General features: G+C 51.1%; 1 protein-coding gene across 5 annotated transcripts in view; it reads right to left on the minus strand.

The window, feature by feature from the left end:
- CSNK1G2 (casein kinase 1 gamma 2) overlaps positions 1-19,939 on the minus strand; it is a 97,196-nt gene that overhangs the window by 13,182 nt on the left and 64,075 nt on the right. For 4 of the 5 annotated variants that reach the window (XM_030540144.1, XM_030540147.1, XM_030540148.1 and 1 more), the window contains exons 3-7: positions 7,562-7,602; positions 4,553-4,622; positions 3,392-3,540; positions 1,859-2,093; positions 901-986 (exon numbers count right to left, since the gene is read on the minus strand). In XM_030540144.1, the coding sequence (XP_030396004.1) occupies positions 901-986; positions 1,859-2,093; positions 3,392-3,540; positions 4,553-4,622; positions 7,562-7,602 (581 nt within the window). Of the gene's footprint in view, positions 1-900; positions 987-1,858; positions 2,094-3,391; positions 3,541-4,552; positions 4,623-7,561; positions 7,603-18,239; positions 18,280-19,939 lie in introns of those variants that run through there. The other variant, XM_030540149.1, reaches the window with a different exon arrangement.

The raw sequence follows: 19,939 nt of genomic DNA on the forward strand, positions 1-19,939 counted from the left end.
TTCCGGCGATCTACAGTGCCTGGGAGGTGCTGGGTCTCGCATGGATGCTGGGGCACTTCGCACCGAGGAAGCCGGGGCCGGTCGGTCAGCGGCTGGTGGCTGTAACACGGCCTCCATGAGCAACTGCTTAAGGCGAAAGTCTCTTTCTTTCTTCGTGTGCGGCTTGAAGGCCTTGCAGAATTTGCAGCACTTGGCCTGATGAGCCTCTCCCAGACTCTGGAGACAGAAGTTGTGGGGGTGGCTGTTAGGCACAGACTAGCTTTGAAACCCTGGGCTTGCGGCATTCCCTGCAGCCCAAGGCTGGTGCTGGAACTAGCTTCTAGACACCTGGATACAATGGTGTTTAGCTAACTGATAACTACGTAAGAACAACTCTAACTAGAAGACTGGAAGGCTAAGGGATCGCTCGCAAGCGACAGAGAGAGAATGTTCCAGCGCCGCCACAGATGGTAAGAAGGAACCGAAGGGGAGTCGGGCCGGCAGGGTACTATATACACCTCCATGAGGGCGCCACTCCAGGGGCTCCCCTGCTGTCCCGACAGGAGCTGTTAAGGGAAAAGTTTCCAACGTCTGTGCACGCAGCATGCACACACCAAATTGAAATGGACGTGAACAATCACTCGACGGAGAATTGACAATTACTCACATTTTCCTCATTTAAGTCCATCCTACAGTGCCCAGCCAGCCAGCCAGGCACCCAGGCTCGAACCGGAGCACCCACATGAGCGTGTGTTGATGCTATCAGTGCCCATGTTAACTTTACTCTGTCCGCAAGCTCAGAGCGGGCTCCTGCCCAGCCTGGTCTCTGCGGATGCGCCGCGCCCCCATGCCAGCCGCGTGAGACACACACACTCAGGCCCTTGTGCTCTCTCAGCACCCCAGCAGCCAGCTGGCACTTACCTTGAGCCCTTGCCAAGGGAGGCTGCCCCGCAGGAAGTACATGAACATGTGCCCTAGTGCTTCCAGGTCATCCCTGCGGCTTTGCTCTGGGCAGGAGAGAGAAACGGTAAGTGCCACGTGCAGAGGGCAGAGCTGCCCCATACCCTACCCCCAGCCCCACCATCCTGTCGCATCCTACGGCAGCTCCATCAGTGCAAGAATCCCAGGGCAGCTCATGAGAGGGAGTGAGCTGCTCAGACGAAGCAAAGCTGAACAAAGGGCTTTTCGAGCACCACATAAACCCTTAGTATTGCTGCATCTGGGCTCCAGGGCGGGGCGGGGAGAAGGGCTGGTACAGAATGAGACCAGGCTCTGGGGAGCTCGCTTCACCAGGACCAGGAGAAAGGCACTAGAGGCAGCCGGACTGGGGTGCATGGCATTAGCGGCTGGGTTTCATCGGGGTGAATGAAATGAGCGATAGCAGGCTGAGCGTCTTACAGGCTCTCCTGGCCTGACCCTGAAGAGGCTGACACGCCATGTGGACTTGCACAGAGGCAACCCCTGTCCTGCCCACAGCAGTGCTGATCTCCACTGTGGCAGGGCCCAGCAGCCAGCAGCACATTAGCTCACTGGTGGTCGGGCGCTAGTGCTCCAAGCGCACTCGGCTGCAGACATAGCTACCCCCAGCCCATGACATCTCACTGTCAGAAATCAATGCCCCCCAGCTGCAGGCATCTCTCTCGCAGGTGCCCTTTACCCAGAGCAATACGAGGGACAGGAACATTCCTGGGGCAGACGCCAGCCAAGATGAGACCCCGGTGGAGCAGGACAGGTTCCCCCATAGATCTGCCTCACCTCTGGTTGCCTCTCAGCACAGAGCCGGGGAAACATGGGCCTGGGGCCGTGTGGGAGCCACTGGCTTATCTACCCCCCATCTCCCTCTCCCTTGGGCAATGCCAGTGACAGCCGGGCACGGTACCTTTCCCAAGGTGTGTATTGATGCTCATGTATCGCGCCGTCCCCGTCAGGCTCTTGTGCTCTCGGTAGGGGATGTGTTTTTTGGTCTCAGGGTCAATGTATTCCTTGGCCAGGCCAAAGTCAATGATGTGGATGGTGTGCTGACGCTTGCTGCCCGGCCGCCCCACCAGGAAGTTCTCCGGCTTGACGTCTCTGTAGATCAGGCTTTTGGTGTGAACGTACTCCATCCGCGTGATCTGGGAGGGAGGGGCTGGCATCAGCAGGAGGCCGTGGGCAGGCTTGCTCTGCTGGCACGGACAATGCTCGGCCTTTCACTCCGGACTCCTGGGCCCCTTCTGTTCTCGCCCCATCTCAAACCGAGGTAACTCCACTGAAGCCAGCAGCCACTCTGCTTGGCTCTCAGAGCCAGGCTCGCTGGATCCCCACTCACCCACCCAGCTCCAGGAGAGGAAGGACAGTCAGGGCACTAGCCTAAACCTGTGGGGCCTGGAATCCAATTCCCTGCTCTTCCACAGCCTCCCCAAGTGACCTTGGACGAGCGTCTGTGCACCTCGGCTCTCCACCGAACAGCCCTACCCTGCCAGGGCCAGGAGGATAAACACGTACACACTGTGACCCAGCCACGAAAGGTGCTACATAAGAGCTTGGCGGTATTATATTTTAAAGCCCAAGCAAGGGATTGTTTTTAGGGGTGGAGCTTTATAGATCCCAGGAAAAACCTCCAGCAATCCCAGGGCCAAGCTGATGGTGCAGCATGTGGCCTTCTGATCTGAGTGCTCCTACACCAGAACCAGCTGCAGCCTGCCAGGACTATGGTTCTCAGCATGCCATGGTCCACCCTGAGCTGGAGGCTGTCTCTCTCCATGGAGCAGTGCAGGCTGGGAGGTGTAGTCTCTGTGGGCTGTAGCTCCCCACAAAGGGCAGGCCAGACAGGGTCTGTCGGCCACATGGGTTCTGAGCCTGGATTTGCTGCTGACTCCTGCCAACACCTGGGAGTTCTGAGCAACATGAATCTACCTCCAGTTCACAGAGAAATAAAGCACCATTATCCCTGGTCTGCAGATGGGGAAACAGGCAGGGACACCCAACAGGTCAGTGGCGGAGCCAGGAATAAAACCCAGGCCTCCTGAGTCATGGTGCAGTGTTCTATCCACTAGGCTACACTGTCTCCAATTCAACACAGCCATCCAATGAGGGAAGACTTCCTGAGATGGGGCTCCCCAGCAGGAGTTTCCCCATCAGCCCACACGTCTCTTAAGAATTCCTTCCTGCTCTCGGATCCCCCTGGATCCCCCCAATCGCTCCCCTCCTTCTAGGGCCGTTTGATTTGGTGCGGAACATGCAACCTGCTGATTTCGGGCCAGGAAGCTGCCTGCCAAACCCTGACTGCACCCCCAATGAGAATGTTACACACTGGGTGCTTTTGCCTCCTTCTGGGTGGGGGAGCTGGTCACGGGGGATTCGATGGCAGGGCGTGCCATACTTCCCAGCTGCTTGCACGCACGGGCTGAGCCCAGGGGGCGGGGGCGCTTACCAACTGTATCGCTATCATCAGGACGGTTTTGAGCGTGAAGGTCCGATCGCACAGGTCAAACAGGTCTTCCAGGCTGGGTCCCAGCAGCTCCAGCACCATGGCGTTGTACTTCCCACAGGGCCCAAAGTAATAAACCTGAGGAATTCCTTCTGCAAGAGCGAGTGTGGGGGAGTCAGTGCCGAGCTGCTGCAGAGATGGAAAAATCCCTCCCTCCCAGCGGTAGCACCCCAGCCAGGTGGTGGCAGCACCCCAGCCAGGTAGCGTCTAGGGACAAAAGCAGGGGGCTGGAGGAACTAGAGGCTCTGGAGGAGATGCCCTGTTGCTGGTGCTAGGCCCCTCACTCCTGACCCACAGCCCCCTGCTATTCCAGCCCTGAGCTCCCCCATAGCTCTGCGATGCCCCTCACTCCTGACTCGCAGCCCCCCACTCCCAACTCACAGCCAATCCCTTCTACTTCAGTGCTGGAGGACTTGGGGACAGAGAGGGAAGGACAAGCTTAGCTTCTGGATCCTGTGTTGCAGGGAGATGGAGGCACCATGTATGATGCACACCAGGTTCCTGAGGTTTGTTTGTGGGGGTAGGAGATGACCCTTCCCAGTAACCTGTCTGACAATCCAAACACCATCCAGCCCTCCGGCGCTGGCCAGAAGGAGCTGGGACACTGCGAAAGGGTATAGCTGCATCTGAACCCCACAGGACTCCACCCATACACCAGGAACAGAGGCTGCTGGCACTCAATGGCCACCACTCTTCTCCTGGCTGAGACACACTTTCGCACCTTCCCCTTTATCGGGAGTCCCAGGGTCAGTCCCAGCTTGGAGGGGTGACACCCCCCACCCAGCCCCATCACCTGGGGTGCAGGACACCCTTCTCTTTGGGAAGGGGAGTGCTGGGGAAGGAGGGTCCCAGATGACCCGAAGCAGCTCAGCCGCATCCCCGACACTAGCACAGAAATGAAAACAAAGGGGATCAAAGATGAGAAGCGTATGGAAAACCTGCTTCTGTCAGCGGAGCAGATGGGCCTCAGCAGCTTACGCTGGGGATGGCGGGCAAAGCTGCAGCGTCATGGTTACAATGAGAGTTGTACACACTCCCCCACTCCTGTCCTTCCAGGCCAGCTGGGCCCCTTCCTAGTGCTCAGCACACACAGCTGCTTCTTACCTGCATTTCCAAGCTGTTTGTAAAACCGATATTCCAGATGCAGCTGTGGGGCTCGTGATTTTATCGGTTCCTTGGAGGGAAGTGAGAGAAAGAGAGGAGGTGAGCAAATGAGCAGGACATGCAGGGTCTCAGGAAGGGCTGCTTACTTCAAATGCCCTGACTTCAGGCAAGGCAAATGGCTGCAGCACATTTTACAGCTCACCCAAACGTTCATTACAGAGCAGAGAAGGGGTCTGGTCTATGGGAAGTCAGCATGAAATGGAGACCAACCCTCAGGGGTAGACATCTGATCCACTGGGCAACTTTCTTAATTTACAGGAAATGAATGGAAACCAAAGAATGACACAGAGGAGAGAATGTAGGTCATAGATTCATAGATTCTAGGGTCAGAAGGGACCAATGTGATCATCTAGTCCGACCCCCTGCACAAAGCAGGCCACAGAACCCTACCCATCCACTTCTATAACAAACCCCTAACCTATGCCTGAGTTATTGAAGTCTTCAAATTGTGGTTTGAAGACCTCAAGCTGCAGAGAATCCACCAGCAAGTGACCCATGCCCCACGCTGCAGGGGAAGGCAAAAAACCTCCAGGGCCTCTGCCAATCTGCCCCGGAGGAAAATTCCTTCCTGACCCCAAATATGGCGATCAGCTAAACCCTGAGCATATGGGCAAGACTCACCAGCCAGCACTCAGAAAAGAATTCTCTGTAGTAACTCAGATCCCATCCCATCCAATATCCCATCACCAACCACTGGGCATACTTATCTGGCGATAATCAAAGATCAATTGCCAAAATTAGGCTCTCCTGTCATACCATCCCTTCCATAAACTTATCAAGCTTAATCTTAAAGCCAGATATGTCTTTTGCCCCCACTACTTCCCTTGGAAGGCTGTTCCAGAACTTCACTCCTCTAATGGTTAGAAACCTTCGTCTAATTTCAAGTCTAAACTTCCTAGTGTCCAATTTATACCCATTCGTTCTTGTATCTACATTGGTACTAAGCTTAAATAATTCCTCTCCCTCTCTAATATTAATCCCTCTGATAGACAGAGAACGGACATGGCAGGAAATCATCCCAGCAGGGGACTGGCATCACCACAAAGCACAAGGCCTCAGTTACACAAAGGCCAGGGTGGTGCAAAGGGGCTGAGATATAATGGAGACTCCAGGCCAGACATGATGATCTCTCTGCTCTGACTTTGTTTCTGGTCAGTCGCTTTTGGGGCAGGGAGGGAGGAGAGAGGCAGGAGAATCTGTACTTTGGCAATCCCACTCACTTCTGGCACCATGGGCCAAGAGGCAGAGTAACTGAGCAGGAAGCTTGGCCCAGGACTCTCCCTCTGACAGAATCTCTTTTAGCACCAGGAATCTCAGGGGTGCTGTATTCCGTCCAGCCTTTCATTACAGGCCTCTCTGGAAAACATCTGGCTCACGCCAGGCACGCAACTGGTCTTTGGCAAACTGCGCTGTACGGTCGCTTCCTTCCCAAAGCCCTGGGCTTAGTGGCAAGTCCATGTGGCTGCTCGAAGCCAGTGTGTTCAGTGCCCAAACGGTTTTATTGCAATGCATTTCCCAAAGCAGGGGCCAGACACATGGGGATTTGCCACTAGACAGCTCAGGCACACAGGGTGAGAGTTCCTAAAACCCTCAGCGTCGGCTGGAGCTTTGGGGAGGTTCACCAGCAGTTGCCCTGGGAGGAGAGTTAGGTCGATGCCCCGTGCTTTAGCCACCCCCTCCGGGGAACCCTGAAAGTGCCATGCAGAGAAAGCAGAGACAATTACACCCCTAGAGCCTGGGGCACCGGACGAGGGGAAAGACTCAGATTAGGACGCAGCGAGGGTCAATGTCTGTGCAGCTAGGACAGCACCGGCTCAGAGGCTGGAGTGCCTCACACAGGAGCAGTTCCATTAGCTCCACAAACAGATGGGGTTTTCATCCCCTCACATTCCAGTCTCTCACTCACCTGAGCTACAAAGTATCAGAGGGTAGCCGTGTTAGTCTGGATCTGTAAAAGCAGCAAAGAATCCTGTGGCACCTTACAGACTAACAGACGTTTTGGAGCATGAGCTTTCGTGGGTGAATACCCACTTCCTCAGATGCATGTCTGACATGCATCTGAGGAAGTGGGCATTCACCCACGAAAGCTCATGCTCCAAAACGTCTGTTAGTCTATAAGGTGCCACAGGATTCTTTGCTGCTTTTACTGAGCTACAAAGGGACACTTGAGTTACTGCTGTTGAGTGGAAGGCTCTGCCATGCAAGGTTTCTCTACCCTTCTTGGCACATCTACCCCATGATGCCAGTTCTGGGGTATATGGACTTGGGCCCATTCCCCCAACCCTTTCTGGCCCGCATTCCAGATACGGGTTGGGGCCAGTCCCAATCATGGAGTGCTGCTCCAAGCAGAGAAATGCAGCTTCCACAGGTGAGTTTGTTAGACACCTCGTGATGGGTGGTGACTGCAAGAAGGGAGACAGCAACAGGCTGCCTGCTCCCTCTGCTGCTAGGCCAATGGAAGGGGAGGCTGAGCAGGAGGCAGCCTTGTCCCAGGTGGCATGGGAAGAAATGCAGTGCTGGGGAAAGGTTCCGATGGGAGCCTAGGAGGGAATACTGAAGCTCCCTGAGTGCCTCTCATCCTGACCTGGATAACACAGGGTTCATGGCTTTTTCTCTCTTGGGCTCTCTGCTGAGACTCCCCGTTGGCACCAATCGAGTGATGGCTAGTGTGTGGCGGACACTAGGAGAGTTCTGGAGTTGCCATGATCCAGCTGATCCTAACTCAGAGCTTCAGAGCCATACGCTTCTCACGCCCAAACCTCACGGCTTGGTAACTGCATTAATTGCTTTGCATGCATTAGGTTCTCAACCACCTCCTAACGCATCTTACATAGCCTCTATGTAACAACTGCTTCAGCTAGAGACATTTTAACCGATTAGTCAAAGGCCAGGCTCTGAAACACTAGCTAACCTGGACAGCACACTGAGAGGGAAGGAAAAGAAACTCACCAATTTTATAGCTACATATTCATTCGTGTAGAGATTCTTTCCTGCAGAGAGATGAGAGAAATAACATTGGGCGTGAGTGAAACTTACAAACAATCCCCAGGTGTCAAACACAGCAGGCTGGGAACAAGCCAAATTCTCTAGCAAGCTCTTTATTTTTAAAAGCATCCCCAGCAGGTCAGGCGGTTTGCAGAGAAGCGAATGGGGAGATCTTTGTCCCCTCGGCCCGTAACAAGGAACTGTCTCTGTACAGTTAGCGACGGAGCGTGTTGCAGTTCTTTATCCCCAAGGCAGCACACTCGGATTCACTTGCTATTTGGAAGCTACATGTTGTTCGGGTGACCGGTGAGGCGCTGGGAACTGAGAGGTCCCCACATGCAATGTTCTCTCAGGATGGAAACAGTGCATGCTGGGACCTGTAATCTTTCCAGGCCACATCTCTGCAATAAGTAGGTGAAAGTACTTTCAATCTATTGCATTTTATGGAAGTTGGCACAGCCCCCAGCAAGTTACCAAGGTGCCCTGCGCTGCTGGAAAATCTGGGCATGGCCCTTAGCTCACCGTGAACTAGCAACGTGCGACTGCAAACATCCACAGCGGGCGGGGGGGGGGTGTTCCTGCTCCTCTAGCAGCAGAGGGTCTCGTGCAATAGCAGATGAGCCTTGGCCTTACCTCACAGCTCCTTCATCTCAAAATGGGACACAAGACCCAAAGCTCGAACACCACAAACAGCAGCCCAGGATGAGAATGGAGCAGGGCCTCTCTCCTTAAAGCACATCTGCTGCTCTGTGCTTGTACAGAACCTGGCACAACGGGGCCCTCAGGCCACATTACTACTACTAACATACCATTGCTTCTCTGGAGCCCCAGAGGGAGCAGAATGGCTACTTGCCATGGTAACTGCGCTGCTCTGGGGAGATGGCCTGCACAGATCCACTCTGAAGGTGCACCTGCATGTGAGCTTGGAGCCCCATGGGGCTACCCTGGCTTCATTCCCACCCCAGGGTATTCAGAGGGGCACCACCATCACCATGGGAACAAAGGGACCGCTAGGCTCTGCAGAACTCTGGTTTACTGCCTGCTGCAGTCAGCAGAGAACAAGCAGCAGTCAAGCTGTCCACCCTTATCTAGCCCCAGGGCAAGCTTCCCCAAAGGAGAGCACCATTCTTTCCATCCCTCATGGCCAACCCATTGAGGATGGAACTGGGCACCTCCAGAACCGAACGCAGGAGTCTCTGCAGCTGCAGCTAAAAAGTTGGATTCCACAGCTGGTGCTGTAACAGACCCGTACCCTCTGTGTATTGGGGACATATAACACACTGAGAAGGGGGTCGCGAAAGTTTCCATGCAGCCCCTGCGGAGTAGATCCGTGCAGGGAATCACCTCACAGAGCGAAGGGAGCTCCTTTGAACCCCCCAGTCCCTTTCCGTAGCTCAAGGCTCCAGTTACAGCAGAGGATTAGTTTTTGCTCAGGGTTACACTAGGGACGACCAGTGCTGCCCCCAGGGGTCTGTCTAGTCCCACTGCACTGGGGTCTTTTCCTGGTTTGTAACATCTGACCACAAACAACTTTCACTGAGCCACAGCCTCCCCATCCTGCGCCTCAGAGGACCACCACCCTAGGGAGGGAGCGGTTCCCCTTCTGCAGCCGGGGGAGCAGGGCAGCACAACACTGGGTTCAACCCCAGGGCCAGCTGTTTCCATGCCGCTGCCTCTAGGACCGAGCTGAATTTGAGTGCAAATCTCAGGAAACAGCAAGCGCAGGACCCTAGTCTCTTCCCATCGATACAGGGGCCTGTACAGAGCCCCGAGACGGTGCTCAACGGTAGATAATGCACAACATGAATTTAGTTACACGATTCCAATGTGAGTGACCAAGTGGCTAGAGCACAGGATTCCCAGGCTCCATTCCAGTCTGACCCATGGTGTCACCTCAGGCAAGTCACGTCGCTTGCTCCATGCCTCAGTTTCCCCATCTGTACAATGGGGATAACAATTCTTCACTCTCACACAGCTCTTTTAATCAGTAGCTCTCAAGTAATAACGTTTTTATCCCACAGAGGGGGAAGGAAGGGGGAAACAGTGATGGCTTCTGATGTACTCTGAGATGGAAGGCTAAGATACGGGAAACTTGCCTGCCAGCCTACAGCTGGGGCAGGGGATGCTGCACAGCTGGGGCTGATAGTGGAACATTCACCATCAACAGGGCTTGGAAATTCATTTACCTGAAGGGCGGCAGCTTCTCAGTCCAAGTTCTAGATTCGCTACGGTTCTGATGGCAAAATTTCCTGTTTTTCCTGAATGGGGGTCAGGGATGTCCACACACATCACTCCCAAGCCATGGCACCGATCTGGTTTATAACAACTGTAGTGAGGCCTAATGCTCATGTGTGACCAGCCTATCAGGCTCTGCACTCAAAAGCAGTTCTCACACTGCCCTGGCTTGGGACAGTTCAGAGTCACATTGCCCCTGAAGGAGTTTTGAAGGAGGTGGAATTCCTCAAACTGCTGCTAGATTCCTTCCCGCAGTGCAGCATCTTCCCCCCAGCTTTGTGTGACCCCAGGCCAGGAGAATTGGGGACAGGCCACTGCCTAACTCCTTCACACTCTAGCTGGAGTGTCTGGTGCCCTAAAGGTTGTAAGGAGGAAGCAATTCCTGTTGCCCAGAGATCTTCAACTCAGGGTGCACTGTTACTACATCACTCAGTTATCTGTAACCGGTGGGCACAGAATGCTGGGTGCCCTCTATCTCAGCCCAACCCACGCCCCATGCTCCCCATCTGTGGCACACATGAATGACAGACCCGTGCAATGACCTTGACCTCTCCGGGCTGGGAGACTGTAACCTGTTTGTTCCCTCTCTTCTGAGGTTGGGCACTCATCTCCCCAGGCAGATACGCAGCAGACATCCCCTGGCTAGTAACTGTCAGAGCAAGAGGGGAGTGGTCATTAAATGACGTATATATTTAGAAAGAGAAGGGACAGATGGGAATACAGAGCAGCGTTGACCCCTGCACTGCCTATGGCAACAGGGGGTAGCAATATTCACACGTGACTAGCTGCGGCCAAGGTTTTCCCAAGTGACTAGTGATTTTAGGTGTCCCGTTAGAAATGCCTGAAAGGGGCCTGATTCCCAGAGAGGGCAGTCAGCATTTTTTGGAAGACAGGCGCCTTTAAGGTGTCTCCAGTAGGCTCCCAAAATTGCCAGTCACTTTGGAAGATCCTGATCAGTGTCCTTAGTTTATAGTTGCCTCTTGCTAGCCACAGCCTCTCTGGCATTGGACTGGAAGTCTGGGCCCCCTCTGCCTCCTGTCCCACAACAGCTTGTTCCACCAGGTAACTGATTACTAATCAACACTAGTCACCCACCACATCAGCATGACCCTGGTCACTCCATAACTACTTGTTCTAGGTTCCCACACGCCAGCTGAGCAGGTACAAATGTGAGAGAGATAACTCAAGTTACTAGGTAAATTGGTTAACTCCAGTTAAAAAGCCACTAGCGTAAACAACCCTTCTGTCAGCTAGTGAGCCAGGGTAACATTCGGATTCCAAGGCCTCGAGGCACCATCACGATCATCTAATCTGACCTCCTGCATCTTGTAAACCAGAGATCCACCCCCAACAATTTCTGCACCAACTTCATAACTTCTGGCTGAGCTATAGCATCTCTCTTACAAGATATCCAGTCTTTAAATCCAGACCACAAGTGATGGAGAATGCCCCACAGCAAATTGGTCTAACGGTTAACTACTCTCATTGTTAAAAAAAATTGTGCCTTATTTTAGGGAAGTCACAAAGACTCTACATAGAGTGTCAGAAGCAGACTCATCAACCCAATAAAATATGAACCTCTCCCCTTCAAAAGCCTTCAACTCTAGCAACGCTGATACTTTTTATTTTTATAGCGTCCTTTAACTGATATGCATACATATAAAGTATTGTGTCCGTACGCTACTAGAGAGATGGTCCAAGGCAGTGAACACAAGACGCAATATTCCCTGACAGCATTTTCTTTCTAACTCTGTCTCGCTATTGCCATTGGAGCTCACAGGCTGGAACTTTTGAAGAAGCTGGCCTGCTTTCCCTTTGCAACAAACAACGGAAACAGCAGAAGGCACTTCCAGGCTGAGAACATAGTACCTCCTGGTGCTTGGCTGGCAGGGAAAAATGCCGTGTCCCTTCACCTTTTTAAAGGAGAAAGGGCCACAGTGGAAACCGAAGCAGAAAGATTTACCTAAAATTTTTGTGTTGGGAGAGAATTAGAGTCACATTAAAGCTGTATTTAACTTCTGCACGAGCAGGAAATGCGAATCATTATCATTCAGCTCAGCAGGACCGCTGGAGTGTGCATGTCACATACCTGCAGTCTAGGGAAAAGGAAAACCTAGGGATTATTATTACAGCCTAAAGCATCTCTGACTTTAAAAGCCAAAACAGACTTTTTGCACAAGCCTATCACCCTTCCCTCTGCCCCTTAATGCTTTGCACAACCTCTCCGACAGAAGGCAAGGATTTGTGAGCCAGTCTGAAAAGGTTCTTCTCAGCATGGCATTTGATGTGCACAGCTGAGGAAGAGTGCGAAGAGCCATGAACTGGGACTGGAAGGGGAACCATCCTTCAGAATATAAATTACAGCAGACTTATTTAAACTTTCCATGGGACTCAAGGAAATTTCAGCCAAAAGCTGGGTGCCTCAAGTTTAGCACCTCAATAAGTGGCCTGAATATCAAAGAAGCAGCACACGGCGAACACCCAGGGGCTTATAAAGGAAGCTGCACCGTAATACAGGCTTTATATTACTGCAGCCAGTGCCAAGCAGGCATACACCTTAGAAATGTGTTAAAGGATTCATACGGTATCACCCCTGAGCCTGGTTAGGAAGAGAATTCAATGGGGTCTGTTTCCAAAAAGATCTAAAAACTCCCATTTCACTCATCTCCTTCCAGAATAAATACTTAGCCTCTGAATGTACTGGAGCTAATCACTGCAGTTTGCCTTTGAGAGGTGGACAACTGAACGGAAAGCTGTGAGATTCAGGCACAGCTAAGCAGCGTGGGTATCAGATGTTATGTGCACAGGTTTCATTTCTGATTTGTTGTGACAATTACTCAGACACAGCTCTTGGTGCCCACCAGAAGCAGCAATAACCCTCTCCTTGTGACAGCTGCTGTGAAACTGTGTCCCCAGCAGAATGACAAGGAGAGGAATGCACTGGAGATATGAGCAGAATTGCTCCTACTGGGTATAATTCTCCATTAGGTGTTGGCTGGCCTTTCGAGGAGCCGAACCCTGCCCCACGACAGAGCAATGCTGCATTTCAAACCACTCCACCTCCACCACAGTAATAGTAGGAAGTATTGTTTAATGGGGAGAGCACTGGGCTCAGAAGACCTGCATTCAATTCCCAGCTCTGCCACAGACTCCCTACACGATCTTGGGCAGGTCACACCAGCAATGCTATGCCTCAGGTGTCCATCTGTAAAGTGAGAATACTTCCCCTTTCCTTACAGGAATGTGGAGATTGATGCTGAGCTGCTCAGATATTATGGTGAAGGCCAGATAAGGACCAGTATCTATTCTAGACAGATGACATGAGACAGTACAGGAAGATGTGTGGACCAGTTACAGAATGGGAGCCAGGACTCATGGGTTCTAGTCCTAACTTTCACCAACACAGCCTCTGTGCCCATTTTACAGCTGGGAAAAAAACATGTCAAGGGGCCAAATGCTTGAGCAGTGTTCCGAGGAGAAACTGCACTCTGTAATGACCAATGCATGGATGGAAGGTACTAAAGGCAAGGCAAAGGATTATGGGTATCAGCATTTGGAAGGGTTCCTCGGTGTGTGTGAATTCTCTCATGAGCTGGCACTTGCCCCACAACTCTTAGGAAAAACTCAGCGGTGCTGCATAAGGTGAGAGCCCCTGGCCCAGTGAACACATGGGCTGCATGGGAGGCGCCTTTGTGCAATCCTGAAATGCCTGATTTCTTCAAACTCTCTCCCCTCACCCCCCAGCTCTAAGCTCCTTTACAGGGGCTGCTGTCTCTGATACACAGTACACCTCTATCCTGATATAACGCGACCCCATATAATATGAATTTGGATATAACGCGGTAAAGCAGTGCTGGGGGGGGGGGCGCAGGCAGGGCTGCACACTCTGGTGGATCAAAGCAAGTTCAATATAACACGGTTTCACCTAGAATGCGGTAAGATTGTTTGGCTCCCGAGGACAGTGTTATATCGAGGTAGAGGTGTACATGGAAACAGTCCAGTAAACAGAGGAACACAGGGAGGATTAGCACATCCAGGGAGATTCTCTTTCATTCAGCATAACCTCAGCATTTTGCAAATGCCACAAGAGGGGTGTGCTGGGGGGCCGATGGAGGGGGCAGGAAGTGTAGAAAGTAAACAGGGAGCCAGTGGCAAAAGCTTCTCTCCCCCTACTCCTTGGATCAGGTGCTGGAACTAGGGGTGCAGCCACACCCCCTGGACTGAAGTGGCTTCGATAATATACAGAGTTTACAGTTTGGCTGAATGGCTCTCAGCACCCCCACTATACATATTGTTCCTGTACCACTGCCCTGGGTTGGAGTGTGGGAATCCTTAAGTGCTGTCAGAGGCAAGGCGGTGGCTGGCATGCCACTCCATCCTGGGATCGATTCTGGCTGAGCCAACACTGGAGGCTTGCAGCAGCTACAAAAGGTTCTGTAATGTAACAGAGTTCTCCTTGAGTCCTCCATGGTATCATTCATAGAATATTAAGGTTGGAAGAGACCTCAACCCCCAGCTCAAAGCAGGACCAACCCCAACTAAATCATCCCAGCCAGGGCTTTGTCAAGCCAGGCCGTAAAAACCTGTAAGGATGGAGATTCCACCACCTCCCTAGATAACCCATTCCAGTGCTTCACCACCCTCCTAGTGAAAAAGTTTTTCCTAATATCCAACCTAGACCTCCCCCACTGCAACCTGAGATCATTGCTTCTTGTTCTGTCAGGACAGCCACAACTGCTGGACACGTAAAATGGGGGTATCACCTTGTCACTGAAGGGTGAGTTAAGTGGTAGTGGCAGAAACTGCCCTGGTCTTCAAGGCTCACTGCCATTTATGGGGAGTAGGGGTGGGTGGGGGATTACAGTCCCATTCAAAGGAGCTTTTCTGTCACCCGTTGCTGCGTGACAGGCCCATAGAAAACAGACCATCCCAGGGATCAGTGAACTCGGCCGTCTACATCAGGCTCTCACACAACAGGCGCTGGCCTCTCATCTCATTCCGTTTTAGTTCTCCCATTCCCAGGTGTTACCTGTAGTGAACAAAGGCCCCTTTAACCTGCTTAGAACCAACGCAAACTACTGTCTCCAGGATGCTGGATCACTCCACCCACCCCTGAAATGCAGCCATCCCTAGTATGGAACGCAGCAGCTTTTTCACAGCTACAGTATGCGATAATTGAGGACGGGAAGTGAAGGATCCACTTGACACTGCAAGGAGAATGGAGACATGGACAAAAATCACCAACACTGGATTTTTGCTGGATGATAGGGACTACAGCTGAGACCTTCAAAGGCCTAGAAATCAATGAGAGTTAGGTGCCGAAACACCTCTGAAGATCTGGGCCTAACATCCTCCCTCTTCCACAAAGGCTCATGGTGAACCGGACCCTGTGCTAACCTCTTCTCTGCTGGACTGGGGCACTTGGGCAGTACTGGCTCAGCCCAAATAACACCACTGCCTCTGCCTGGTTTTCCCCAGGCAAATCTTCCAGCCCACTACTGCCCAAGCCGAAGGTTGCTGCAGCTTTGAGATCTCAGCTGAAGAGAGAGGCCCCAATGTGCGACTAAATGTTCTAATATAAACTCCACTCAGACTTTCCAGGCTTGAACAAAGGCCAGGAAGTCTCTTGCAGCTCATCCCAGCCCAGCTCTTAGCCTGTGGGGCACTCAACCCTCCAGTGACCCCATGAGCACTTGGAGATAGCAGCTCATGTGATGGGGATCACTATCCTCAACCTGCATATACTGGCTTCAGGTCACATCTTGCAGTTCAGCTGCTGCTGCCCTAGCTGCCTCAAGTCACTACAACCAGCTGATGGTCAAAACCAGCAGTCTCTATGTCCCGGCCCGCAGGCCATCTGCAGCCCGAGAACTAGCCCACGGAGAAGAGATGCATGCAGACATGCTGCCAGCAATGTCTGCTGCAGGCACTGCCCCCCGCAGCTCCCATTGGCTGGAGGAGAGGGACAGAGATATCATCACTAGTGGCTGGGCAGAGTCAGCTATGGAGGCAGCATCACTTTTTTCCACAATGAATATAAACAAGTCAAAATACTGAACACAGCTATCTGATGCACACCTTGCTGCAATCCTGAAGGTTTAAGCTGCTCAGGCACTGAGGCCAATCATCAACAAACTGACAGAACCGAAGTGTTACCAGGTGTGTGGCAAACACTAAAAACTCTCTGGCAGGCAAAGAATTGTATAAAGTTGTATGACAGCTTTATTATTGCTAAGAAATGCGAAATAAAAAATAAAATATAAACGTTTTCTCTTCTGAACACCATCTTTAGTGACATTATTGGCCCACTGGGAGGATCTGAGGACTGGCACTAGCCCTAAGGTAAATTGAGTTTGAGACCCCTGGTAAAAATTATGCAATTTTGTCCTATTGGGGAGGGGGAGACCTGAGGCGGGCAATGCAAGGGGATTTGCCCCCTGCTTACACAGGGAGGAGAGTGTATGACATATCTTGAAGGAAACCCAACGGGGATGACAGGACCAGAACTCAGGATAAATGACAGCAATATAACTGATGCAGCGCAGCGTCCAGCACATGCAAGCAAATGCCCTACTGGTGGGGTTGGGGAGTTGGAGGGAATGTAATTGTTCTAAATGAGAACAAGTTAGTGTGGATGGATAGAGATGCAAGTGGGAGATGTATTATCACAGACCTCTGCTGGCTGAGTATGTCAACCAGTCTGTCTCAGCCCTCTCGATAGGGTGTTATAATACAAGAAGGGAGTTAGGGTCACCTTGGAAAATGGCTCCGGTGGTTTTCTATTTTCCCGGCCCTCCTCTGCACGTTTCACACAGAGAGAACTTATATTATTATAACAGTCCATAGGCAACCACGGGGTGAACCACACGTCTGCTAGTGACATGTCAGGAAGCGCCAGAGAATCTGCATGAGTGAATGTGGTTTTCAGAAAAAATATGCTGAGATGAGAGCTGCTGAAAAGCAAAAATATTTTGGTTTGTGGCACTGGCTGATGCAAGGTGTTGCTTTTTGTGCACAGAAGCAAGACGCTTGGAGGAACCGTCTATAGCCGGAGGAAGGTTACACTGGGGTAGGACTACACCACACAGGCATAACTAGGCACAAGAGCATTTTAACCCTCCCCCTTTGTCACAATATCACTGGTAAAAGCTAGGGTATTTCTCTGAACCACTTAAATAATTTTCCCACCTGCCCCTCTCCCTTCCAAAATGAGCTTGGAAAGTGCCATTTTGACACCTGCTTCTACATGTCACACCAGCCTTCTTCTGACCTTTTATCACACGTTCTCCAAGCACGAGGAGATAAATGGGGGTCTTGAGGCTAAGTCAGTGGACTGGGGATAAGGGCACGATTCCCAGCTCTGCCACAGACCTCCTGAGGGACCCTAGCAGGAGGCCCATCCCCTCTGTGCCAGTTTCCCATCCCACCCCTTGTCCGTTTAGTTCATCAGCTCTTTAGGGCAGCGACTGTCTCTCAGTATGCATACAGACAGTACAGAACAAGACAGCCCTGATCTCAGGCAGTGCCTCTAGGTATACTAAAAAATTACACTTCCTTTTTCCTCACTCCACCGGTTGCATGAAAGAAACCAGCATAGCCATGTATAAAGGCAGGCACAAGCATATGCAATGAATTTGAAGAGGACAACTTAAAACTAGCGCCAAATGTAAATAATCCACAACAGCTCCTTCAGACCAGCAGAAAATGGTTTCCATAATTAAAAAAATAAATACAGATCCCAATGAAAACAGCTTTCTTAAAACAACTCCCTCCCCTGCAGTGTCTGAAAACCAATCAGCACCAAGAACTCAAATGTGAAACTGGTTTTCATTGCTTTTCAAGATAGTTAAGTCCAAAGCAGACTACAAAGAGTTACAAAGGGATCTCACAAAACTGGGTGATGGGGAAACAAAATGGCAGATAAAATTCAATGTTGATAAATGCAAAATAATGCACATTGGCAAACAAACTCAACTGTCCATACAAACGGAAAGAAAGAGTCTAAATTCACTGTTAACCACTCAAGGAAGATCTTAGAGTCACTGTGGATAGTTCTGAAAACATTCACTTAGTGAGCAGCCAGCACGTTCCTAACGTTAGGAACCATTATGAAAGGAATAGATAACAGGCAGAAAATATTCTAATGCACTCTATAAATCCACGGCACACCCTCCCCATGAATACTGCATGCAGTTCTGGTCACCCCATCTCAAAAAAGAAATATTAGAATTGGAAAAAGTACAGAGAAGGGCAACACAAATGATTAGGGAGATGGAACAGCTTCCATCTGAACAGAGATTAAAGACTGACACCGTTCAGCTTGGAAAAGAGACAACTAAGGGGCTATGACAGAGGTCTATAAAATCATGACTGGTGTGGAGAAAGTGAATAAGGAAGTGTTACTTACCCCCTTCACATTACACAAGAACCAGGGGTCATCCAACTAAATTAATAGGCAGCAGGTTTAAAACAAACAAAAGGAAGCACTTCGCTCAACACACAGTCAACCTGTGTGTTGAGTGAAGGGCAAAAATATAACTGAGTTCAAAAAATGAATTAGATACGTTCTTGGAGGATTTGTCCATCAATAGCTATTAGCCCCATGATCTGGGTGTTCCTAAAACTGACTGCCAGAGGCGGGGACTGGATCACTTGATAATTGCCCATATCTGTTCATTCCCTCTGAACCAGCGATGGCTAATGCCAGGTGGAAGTCAAGATACTGCATGGCCATTCGTATTTTCTTATGCTTCAACCAAGAGAAAGGCACAAAGTAAACAGGCCATAACTGGAGTTGATCAGTGAAATGGATTAATGTACTAAAGTGTTATCAAGGGAAACGGACCGGTTTGTAAGCAACATAAGGATTTTTCTTCCCCGTGTTTCTTTTAAAAAAATGAAGTAAGTGCTTTTGAAAAAGCATATACATAAACTATAGATGCAGCTAAGAGCCCAGGGACACTGAAGGCTCTATGATGTTAACAGGGTACCAAGGCAGCGAACTGGAAAGTCTGTAGCTATCACAACCACTTTTCTGCCTTTCTGCTGCTGAAACTGATGCACGCAGGGTATGTCTACACAGCAACTAGACACCTGCGGCTGGCCCACGCCAGCTGACTCAGGCTTGTGGGGCTCAGGCTGTGAGACTGTTTCATTGCTGTGTAGATTTCCCGGGTCAGGCTGAAGACCTGGGACCCTCCCACCCAGCAGGGTCCTAGGGCCTGGGGTGAGTCTGCGCTGGCCTTGCTGCTGTTGCAGTCACTAATTCAGTTCCATCGCTGGTAGCAAAGGCAATAACATGGAGTGTGGACAAGGCACTGGACAGCTACTGAGGTCTTACCTGTGCTGTGTAAGCATGCTCTGAATGGGTATGGATGTCACCGCCACACCCCTCTGGTGGAACCACGCTGGTACTGGCAGGGCAGGGACATTTTGGGGAAAAGAGCTTGATCTAGCCAGGGCAGGCGTTTCACTGTAACGCTCTGTCCTGCTTCAGAGATGTCAGAGCTTTACAGGAGATGCAGATCTAGGCACAAATCACGGTCTGGTTGGACCAAGAAAATTCTGGCTCATGTCTTGAAGTGCCCTTGTTGTCAGTTTAAAGCTGCTACAGCTGACCAAAACATCGCCGCGGGGAGACGTTTTCAACCAGGGGCCTGTCTATGAATGAAAGGTTTGTTTAACTTGAAGTATTTTAAAGCAAAAATTGCCCCTTCCCTTCTCCTATCCTGCCATCCAGCGAGGGGCATGGGGGAAGGCAGAATTATATGTTCACAGAAAATTTTGGAAAAAAAATGTTTCCAAGATTTACCACAAAATATAATTCCCATTCTTCAACTGGCTCTAAATCTCCCGCCAGTATTCTGTGGGGGCAAAGTCCCCCCTGTGCAGGTGACCAGCACACGGTTGATAGGCAGCCGCAAAGGGAAAATGGAGCTGTAAAGTACTTCGAGCAGGCACTTGGGGAGTTTTAGTCCCAGCTGGGATCAACTTATTTATTCTCTCCCCTCCACCCCCAGTATTCCTTTTATCAACCAGTTGAGAAGCAGGCGGCAGGGCAGCATGCCCACTCCCCCAAAGAACAGGACAAGACACCCTAAAAGAGGA

The sequence above is a fragment of the Gopherus evgoodei genome, chromosome 22 (assembly GCF_007399415.2).
Source record: "Gopherus evgoodei ecotype Sinaloan lineage chromosome 22, rGopEvg1_v1.p, whole genome shotgun sequence".
In the NCBI taxonomy this organism is placed as follows: domain Eukaryota; kingdom Metazoa; phylum Chordata; order Testudines; family Testudinidae; genus Gopherus; species Gopherus evgoodei.